We start from the raw sequence: 10,395 nt of genomic DNA on the forward strand, positions 1-10,395 counted from the left end.
AAGCACTTCATCATTCATGATGTGGGCGTTTGTAGGAGTGTTGCTGTTAGTTGGATAGATTCTAAAATAGATTGGTTGTTTTTCCAACCAATCTAGTTGCTTAAAACCGTTTTAGTTAGATTGAAAAATGTAAGATCAAAATCTTAGCAAGCCACTGGACACAGCTGTAACTTTAGTGTTAAGTACTATTGCTGTGAGTATAACAGTTATTAATACCGGTGGCGTCAGCTGTAAGACATTGTCTTTCACTTCTGAGGTTGTTGGTTCAAGACCCACCTTAGAGTTTTGAAAGTTGCAATTATACTTACGTATTTTGGCTAATGAGACTGAATTCTATTGGTTCGCCTTAGTGAAAATATAGATTGGGTAAAAACACTACCAAATTAGATTGGCTGGTTTAGCCAAAAGATTGGTTGAACACATAATTACCAACCCGATTAGAACCAAAAACTATGGAAAAAAATATGTTTGAATAAAAATGACTAACACCTTTCAGTTGCTCATCATTGCCCAATTTTCACAAACACTTTTACTGTCTGCTTGAGCTTATTTCACCAAAATGGCAGAAAAATAGTGTACCTAAAATGATTATTCTCTTCTAAGACGTTTTACACCAAAAAAACTTACAAAAGATTTCATTATACAAACCAATCATTAACAATGCAAAGGAACTTAAATGGGGGGAAAAAAACAAGAAAAACCAACTGCAAAAAATTGCAGTTTTTATAACTAACTGTAGTTCGGCACTCCACCAGTAGGTGATGAAATGTTTACATGAAGCTTCATGAACTGTGGGGATCTTGAAGCAATTTAGCCAAATGGTTCAAACGCCTAATGAGGTTTATCTCACATCACTACAAAAATCCCAAATCCAAAAATACGGAAAACCAAACAAAAACCAATAAACATCAGGGAAAACAATCAGGGGAAGCAAGACACTAGAAAGCAATGAAACAACATCAACAACACACGAAACCAACACTGAGTGAAGGCTCTGCTGCTCTTTTAAGCCCAGCACTCTGATGAGAAAGATTATATTCACCTGTGTAGGCTACCCAGATTCTCCACAAAGATCCTCTCTGGAGGAGATGCATAACTCGCACTCACTCACACATGCAAAGGCTGCCGATGCTCTTTCTAAGACTTTTACTTTGGCATTAAAACAGATACACTTGCGAACTAGATTTTTTTTTTTTACAGTTAATATAAGAGATAAAAGGAATTGTATAGAAAATATATATATACAGTTCTCAATTACCTCAGCTAGATTAAATAATTTCTTAACAATCAAGCGGTAACTGATTTAATTTCCCATTTTTCAAATTATAGTTCACATACATATCCACAAACATCCACAAAACAGTTAAAGCAGTAACCTCTATATGATAAATTTTTTAGCACAGACCAACTATTTTTATGTTAATATGCTCATTTTAAAGATATGCACAAATTTAGAAAGAGGAACAGAGAATAAAAGTAGTAACATATGATAAAACCGTTTAACTCATTATTTAATTTGGGAGAATGTTATGATTCCCCTATGGATTACTGTATGCAATTTGACAACTTTGTGATCTCTCTCAGTGTCCTGTTGGTCCGGTCAGCCTGTTTGTGTTCTCAGTAAGGGCGTTCCTTGTGTGCAGAGCCCTCTGGACCATCTGCCAGAAGACTCCTGGGTGGTGTGCAGCCTGTGGCCAGCTCAGGTAAGTGCGTTTCTTTACCAGTTTCCTCATGCGGAAATACGGAGATAGAAGATAACCAGGAATCTCCTCCAAAAACAGCAGGATCAGCACATCCCTTTTTTCGTCAAACAGCCGAAAGCTGCAAAATTAGTCAAAAAGTAAAGAGTGTTGGTACTGTACTACATCTTGACACAAACCCATTTGAATTAGTTATTTAGCGCTATGGTTACTTTGAATACAACTAAAAGATGTTGTATTCTTATATACATGTTTTGCCAAAATATTGAAAATACATCAGCCCTTTTATCAACATTCTTTGTAATTTCTTTAATCAGAATAGAAAGTAATCAGAATACTTGGTCCTTCGTTGGAGTAGTGCCAGTAAGTTGCGCATGCAACATAATATACCCACTCTAAATGCTGTGATCAGAAACCTTGTGTATCAATTTAGATTGCTTTTAGAGGACTCAAATGATACAGTAGGGTTGATAATTGTTGTTTTACTTACATTAGGCTTTAAAATCCAGATTGAGACACTTCTTGCTATCAGAAACTCTGAAGGATGTGCCTACATGGATTGTAGTATATTTTTTAGGTGTAGTTGTCTGTTTTTGTATTTTTGATTCTGTGTTTTGGTATTGATATTAGATTGAAGCATTAATAAAGCATTTTCCATTCCTCCCATATGTATTAAAAAAATAGATATAATCAGAGATTTCACCTGTACCTTGCCATCTGGATCTCCCTGGAGCACCATTCACTTTGTAGGTAGCTGCGACTGATCACACAGATGGTCTTCCTGCTACTATAAATGGCGTCAGTGATGTTTTCTATGATGGGTTTACCTGTGGACAGGATACATGTGGTTTACTATCTGTATATTAAACTGCGAGCTTTCACAGGGCAAACAATAATAAAATTACTTCCTTTGCCAAAATATAATACTCGCTAATATTTTTTATATTCATTGCCAGAAAATAGAGATTACCTGGAAGACCAATTTCTTATAGTTTACCTGGTTGGAAATCTCTGTGGTGTAGACAAAGTCTCCAGCCCTGTTTCTCCTCCAACATGGGAAGCATCTCTCTATAAACCCAGTCTTCATCATTGATGTTGTAGGACACAAAAGCATCAAACCTGTATGAGTCTCCCTTCTTCCTTTTCTTGCTATCATAGAGAAAGGCCAAGAAGAGGTGAAAGGTGTAGCCAAGTTTCCACCTTAGGTAATGGTGGATGAAGGGAATAAGAAGAGTTAGAACGACAAGACAGGTGCTGGAAATGAAGCAGAAAAAGGTGCCATCATCCCGACAGGACAGGATATCAAAGTCTAACAGCAAGCTTCCTTGTTTGGGCAAAGGAAATTCACATATATACTGAGATGTGTTTGCTACTTGTGTTTGCTTGTTGTCTTTTGCCCAGCGAATAAAACCTGCATTTGAGCATTCACAGGAAAACGGGTTATTGCTCAGGTCCAAGTATGTTAGAAAAGGCAGGTACTGGAAGACAGTTTCATTAATGACAGTGATTTTATTCTCAGTCAGTTTTAGATATCTGAGTGCAGAAAGATTGCTTTGTACAATAAAATCCAAATCCTTGATCTTACATTTAGAGAGATCAAGAGCCTGCAGTTTTGGGACGTCTTGAAAAAGGTTTGGATTTAAATTGGACATATCAGTCTCAACAAATGTCATACTCTTGAGTTGAGGGTTAAATTGAAATATGTTGGCAAATACAGCATTTATATGTACATTTACAGCTGTAAAATGCTGCAGTTGTTTCATAGGCTGGAGCAACTGAATTGGTACACTAGGAAGGGAGCCAGAGGGATCTACTCTGGAGATGAATGTAATCCTTTTCACAGACTTTAGACGATATGAAACTGTGTAATTATCTGTCTGATTAATTTCTGAAGCATATTTAGTCACTAGATAGATTGTTATATTTTCTAAGTGCTCTAATCCGTTAACATTTAGTTCACAATTACGTGTAAGTGATACCACAAGAACCTGTATGTAGCTTAGGCCTTTAAATGTTTCACGTTTGATTGTTGTATCAATATTTGATGCCGTATTTAAATGCCTCAGAGATTGTAAAACTTGAAAGCAACCTGTTTCTAGAATCATTATTTTGTTGTCACTTATGTCCAAGACCTCAAGTCTGTGAAGGGAAACATTAAAGGTGCCTCTGATTGTCCGCAGTTGATTTTTGCTAAGGTTTAAAAGCTTTAGATTTTTAACATTTTCAAATACGCATCTTTTCAGCTTAGTAATACAATTACTGTAAAGCGAAAGCTCTCTAAGACTGGTTGTATTGATAAAATCCTCACAGCTAAGATGGGAGATGAGGTTAAATTCAATGTTTAGGATCTGAAGATTTGAGAGTGTCCTAATATCATATGGAACTTCTACAAGAGTGTTGGTACTCAAACTTAATGTTACTAGATTCTTCATTGTCTGTATTGAGCCATTTGGAAGTTCATTTATATATGTTTGAGTCAGGTTTAGTTCTGTGAGCTGTGAGCAAGGTGCAAGTTTCAAAGTCATGCTATTTAGATATGTGTGAAATAAATCCAGCTTTCTTAGTTTTTGTAATTTGCAAACAGTAGATAGCAAATCTTTAATGTACTTGTCCAAGTAATTAAGTCTGAGATTACTTAATGACTCAAGATTCTGGAGGACTTGTTTGAACCTTTTCAAGGAAAGTACAGGCTGACTAATGTATAAATGCGTTATGTTCCTGAGTAAGGTTTTATCAGGTGTTTTCCACCTCAGTGCAGAATGACTTCTATAGAGAACTAGCTTTTTGAGGTTAGGAAACACTGGTGTAGAGATACTAAAAGTTTTCATCTTATGTGTGGAAAGAATTAACTCTTCAAGATTTGAGGACAAATTTCTGAAAAGTTGTGTCGTATTAAAGCATAAAAATGAATTGTGACTGAGGTTAACCCTTTGTATGTGGGGTAGCTGGAAGATCGGCTGAAAGTGAACAATTTGCTGGAGTTTATTATAATCTAAATCCAGAGTTTTTAGGCTTGTCAAATCTTGGAAAGCTAATTCATGAATGAACTGAATTCTGTTATGACTGAGGTCAAGAGAAATCAGGTTGGAAAGGCCCTGAAATATGTTTTTAGGCAGGTTGGTGAGGGTATTTGATGCTATTCTAAGTGTTGCCAGTATGACTAAATCCTTGAAGGAACCTTCATCCACATCAGAAATGTTATTTTCTCCTACATCCAGAATTTTCAGCTTTGACATGTCCAGAAAATCTCCTTTGTTAATCCTTTTTAGCTGATTGCTGTTGAGTTTAACCAAAACCGCATCTTTTGGAATTTCATCGGGAATAGTTACAAGCTTCTTGTTTGCGCAGTCCAAAGAAAGATCATTAGAGAGATTCTCCTGATAAAGTATTGTGCACTTTTTCAGGGCAAAAGCCAGTGAAGGGTTAAAGCAAAGCAGAAGACAAAAAATTTGCAGAATCAGGTATGAAGAGTAACTTTCGGCTGCAGCCATGTTTTTTTTCATGGTTGTGAAGCTGTTTCTGTTTTTCATGGGTGTTAATCTGAAAAAGAAAGGGATATACAAATCAATAAAATCTAGTCCGTGCTAAAGTTCAAAAAGCAACTTTTCAGTGTTTGATATGGATGAAATATATTTAAGGAGAGGAGTAAGGGAAGACATCTCTCAGCGAACAAGGCTAACCAGAATGCGATGCGTTTTTAGATCTGCATCACAGCCCTTCTCAAGTTTCAAACCAGTTGGGTTGTTTGGTATTGTTTTTTGGAATCTTAATAAATACACATTACCAAAACTGTGTTTGTGACTAAATCAAAGCAAACTCTTCTTCAAAAATTTTCATTGGAAATTGTAATTAATAAAATCTCCAGAAGTTTGTGAAAGTCAAAAGCGATTTGTAAGTATAAATTTTATTTACACAGTTCTGAAAAAGCTGAGTGACAGACTTTCCATAAATTGCAGTCTCAATCGCAAATTCAATAAAGTATAATAAATCTAAATCAATAGAACTTTTTATTATGATTATTATTATTATGTTGCTAATGCTAAATTTTTAAGTTAAATATATAGACAGTTGTGAAAATTTAGTCAGCAATTTTTCTATATTACTTTTTTCTTCTAGTACCCTTTAATAGATATTTTCACTAATATTTTTTTCCCCATATTTTATTTAAGATCTGGTTCAAGCAAGAACAATAGCTTTTGCATGATGCAGCTAGATCCTCTATATCAAATACAGCATGATGCATCTTAACTAATGAAAATGTACCTCATAACTCTAAACATGTACAGAGTTTGTTCAATTTTACATTAGAATTGAGTCTTCACTTTTTATTTATTTATTTATTTTTTTTTGTATTTTTATCAAGTGAAACCTTAGTCAAGAAGTCTGAAAAGACACATTGTTATATAAAATATCCAAACAGAGAGGAAAAATATATGTTTGGACCATTGTTAGACCATGGCAAATGTTGCCTATCAGTGTCCCCTGCACTGTTCTGGGTCAATTTCTTCACACGCTGATCCATCTTTTTCCTGTATACTAACCAAAATGAAATCTCTTTAAACCTGTACTAAAACATCAAAGAAATAGACGATTTATGTTGTGGAGCATCTTCAGGCATGTATGGACTGTACTAACTGGGGTATTGTCATATCAACCAGATACATAATCCAGATGAGCCTAAAGAGGCTGCAGAATCTTATATCAACTCCTTTGCACACAGCTGTATTCCAAAGTAAACAATGGACAGCAACATGAAAAGAAGCCAGGCCGTCGTCATTGTGCTTCGTTTCACTCCTTTGTCCGACAGAATGTCTCTTTGCTAGTTAATCAAATGCCCGCAGAGTTGTTTTAGGTTGTTATATCAGATGCGTCTGACACAATGTTGTGACTTACGTTCTTCGTGCTCAATGGTATTACGTAAGTTAGCGAGTCGACCTGGGTCTGATGTTCCCACTGTTCGTGATCGGGGGCCAGGCCGTTTGAAGTTGATTTTTACCCATGTTGCTTGCAGAGGTGTTTGACACCGGTTTCCACTCCCACTAAAAGCCGATTGTTTGGAGGTTTATATGGATTTCTTGGCAAGTGGAAAAGGGGTATTTGAAAGCTCATGGAGAGATCAGCACACAAAAACATGATAGATAAGTCACAGCTTCTACTGGGGTTCTGGGGTACACCCACAGATATCTAATAATTTGACTAATAAATATCACTCCGAACAATAGGTTTCTACATCTCCATGTTGTGTGGTGTTGCAACCTTGCAGCCTATAAATAAAAGCTCCAGACATGTCTGCACAACCCCACAAAAATCAACAAACAAAAATTAACAACAAAAAGCAGACATCCTTATATGTGTATATGTATAATGTGTATATGCTCTGATTTAATATTGTGGTTCATGTTCAACTACTGCCACTGTGCTCCTATGCTGTAAAGCTTGCCTTTCTTAATTCTAAAATGTTATATTTTGGTATTTAATTATGTTAACTTTTAAGCACCTCATCATAATAACAAATTACTTGTATGTGTAAACAATACTACTTGGCAATAAAATAAAGTATTTTTGATTCTGATTGGCTGAGAGCCCTGATAAGGAATGCTAGAATAACTAAGAAAAGAATGACAGGATTAGGAGTAAAAATGAGAAACTTGCTTTGTGAATGCTGATATTAACTTTTAAACAAAAATAGTTTTACTGATTATGGTGACCATAAACAAGTATTCAGTATAAACAGCTTTCAACGTAATGTTGCCAGAGTGGTCTAGACTGTGTATACTTTGTATTTAATAAGATGCTTTAAACATATAGGACAAGAAAAAAATTTCATATCAATAAGCACATACTTGTCAGGTTGGTCAGCTGAGATACGAAAAAACACAATTGAAAAGTCAGTGTCTTTTTTCTAACCGTCTTATGATGTTAAAAAAAATACTTCCCTTCTTTGCTTGGTTAGTTTATGCCCTTACATTTATATTATAGCTGGTTATGCTAACCTTAATACATTGACAAAGTTAGTAAAATGTATTATGAAAAAGATACATTTCTGCAACTTACTGTCAATGATGATATCTTCATGCTTCATCTTTCATGGCAAAAGCACAAACTGTTTCAGTTCTTCATTTTTTTCTTCAGAGAGATGATCTGTGGGCTGCAGCCTTACACATTTGCGTTAAATACGCAGAAAGCAAACAGGAAACTGTCATTTAGCTTCCAGTTATAGCCTACTGACTTGTACTGTTGTTCAACCTGAACAATTCTGAGAACTTTTTAGTGTGTGTGGGTGTGTAGCCACGATTGTGTTACCCTGGGGGATATGGTCACAGATATATGCTACATTTCTTGGTAAAGCCATAAAAATAAATACAATATGAATTGAAGACAATAGAAAATCCCTACAAGAATAGTATTACACAACTGTGTGTTTGTGTATGTGTACTTGTCAAGGCAACAGAACGAGGACAATTTTTACAATTTCACCATCACAATCAGGAACAGTTGTTGTAAAGTGAGGACATTTTGCTGGTCCTCACGAGCTATTTTGCTAATGGTTAGGTTTAGGGCTAAGGTGTCAATTGGGTTAGGGTTAGGGTGAGGTATGCATTGGTGATGGTTAGGTTTAGAGTTAGTTTCAGGGTTAGGGCTAGAAAGGGATAGAAAGAGTTGAAAATAACTGAAAATCAATGGAAGTCTAAACTATTTAAAATTATTTTCCATGTGAATCCCAGATTGTTCATGCATCTTTGGCTTTTCTAAAAAGTCCTTAAAATCAGTCCTATCTGTCTTTATCCATGCTGGGTCAGATCCTGATGTTTGAAAAAGAAGGCAGGCAGTCAAGACAGCAGAATAAAGTGTTAGCCTCACTGCATGCTGTTAGCCAAGCCAATTTTGATGTCCGGCTGATTAGGTCCAAACAATTTCACCTCCAGCTTCTCTTGCTTCTTATGAAGTCAAAATTGGTGTCAATCACCTCCGGCATGTTTGTGCAGCAAATTTTTTCAGCTGTGATCCTGTCATTCTGAAAATATAAAGAAAAATGATATGCAGGGGTCTTCAGAGGTCAACCACTCCAGTTGAACGTGGAGTGACGGGATAAAAAGTATTTTACGGAGGGGAGTGGAGCCCCGATGATCCTCTGTGCTATTCTTACCATTCTTCTCGCATTCTTCCAGTCTGAGGCGCTGCAGCCTCCACACCAAACAGTGAGACAGCTGGTCAGAACGCTCTCTATGGTGCTTCTGTAGAAGGTGGTGAGGATGGGTGGGAGCAGGTAGAATCTTCTCATCCTCCGCAGGAAGTACAGTACAAGCACTTCTGTGCCCTTTTGAGGTTGTGTTCATAGTCCAAGTGAGGTCTGAGATGTGCACCCCCAGGAATTTGGTGCTGCTGAACATCTCTACAGATGAGCTGTTGATTAGAAGTGGAGCGTGGTTAAGCTGGTTCTTCCTGAAGTCGACGATGATCTCCTTCTTCTTCTCCACGTTCAGGATCAGGCTGTCATCTCTGCACAAACCCATCGGTTGCTCAACTTCCTCACTGTAGTCCTGGTCGTTGTCTTCTCTGATGAGGCCCACCACCGTAGTGTCATCTGCAAACTTCACAATTTCTGGACTGGATTTCGGCTTTGGATTATCCCCAACGGACATTGTTGCTTGCTATGTGTCGGCTGGTGCCAGCTCCCCCACACGCTGTGCTCTGAAGCGGTAATGGCCGCAAGCAGCGGTCCCTGGGTTTCTCCTCTTTTTGAATCGGGCTGAACTCTCAACCAGGTCAATGACTTTTTTTAGTCTTTTTCCACTCAGAATTCTTGTTACTGACCCAAGATTCCTGTCTCAGCAGAGAATCCAAGAACCCACTCCAATGAGTCTCTGTCGCTCTCTTTTTGTTTGTTTTTCAATAAACTTGTTTGAAACATTCAGTTTGACTGCTGAATATTGGGTCCAAGGTTCAGCATCCATTACAATGTGTCCTTTCTGTAGGCAATGCAGACACCTGACCTGCAGGTTGTTTATGAGTTGGTGCTGGGACTTCTTCGGGAGAAGTGTTCACGTTGTGATAACCTACTGTGTGGTACTGCAAACACAGAGGGAGTTTTCTGACACATCAGGGCAATACACTGGCTTCAGACCTTCCCTTGACTGAAGCAGGACACATGTGCAGCTACAGCGTAATCCAAGGCAGGTCTTTTATACTGAGCAGACAGTGGAGGAGGCAATGGAATATTCTTAGCATCATCCGAGAACGGCCAGGGTACAGAGAACCTGGACAAACACCAGATCAGTCAAGTTGCAGACATTGTCTGATGTCTGTAATAACAGAACTTTATTACACATTTGCTCTGTATGACTTTGTAAATTTAATAGATTATTTTTACAGTATAAGTCAATAGAAACATCAGTTTAAACTTACAAATTGTTGATTCTGTCTTTGCTCTTTTTAATGTATGCCTAAAAGACTGTACACCATTTTGCCCTATGATGTCTTTTTATGTGTGTGTGAGATACAATCTGTAAAAGTACAAAGGGGAAGTGGGGTGTGGAGAAAAAAATACTTGACATGACCAAAGTGCAGACATGATAATGACTGTGAGTTTAAAGAGGTGCAAAAGAAAAATCCCAAGTCTAGACTGGAAGAGTAACCTGAAAGATGATTTTGTATCATTTAAGTTACAAATGCAAATCTAATGAACTTAGATATA

General features: G+C 37.1%; 1 protein-coding gene across 1 annotated transcript in view; it reads right to left on the reverse strand.

Annotated features, from left to right (window-relative positions):
* Nucleotides 1-1,580: 1,580 nt before the first annotated feature.
* LOC107084469 (toll-like receptor 13) overlaps nt 1,581-10,395 on the reverse strand; it is a 57,143-nt gene continuing 48,328 nt past the window's right edge. The window contains exons 3-5 of the mRNA XM_015374358.1: nt 2,698-3,111; nt 2,404-2,527; nt 1,581-1,821 (exon numbers count right to left, since the gene is read on the reverse strand). Coding sequence (XP_015229844.1) covers nt 1,581-1,821; nt 2,404-2,527; nt 2,698-3,111 — 779 coding nt within the window. The remainder of the gene's footprint in view (nt 1,822-2,403; nt 2,528-2,697; nt 3,112-10,395) is intronic.

This window comes from Cyprinodon variegatus, unplaced genomic scaffold, assembly GCF_000732505.1.
Source record: "Cyprinodon variegatus isolate N-32 unplaced genomic scaffold, C_variegatus-1.0 Scaffold101, whole genome shotgun sequence".
In the NCBI taxonomy this organism is placed as follows: Eukaryota; Metazoa; Chordata; class Actinopteri; order Cyprinodontiformes; family Cyprinodontidae; genus Cyprinodon; species Cyprinodon variegatus.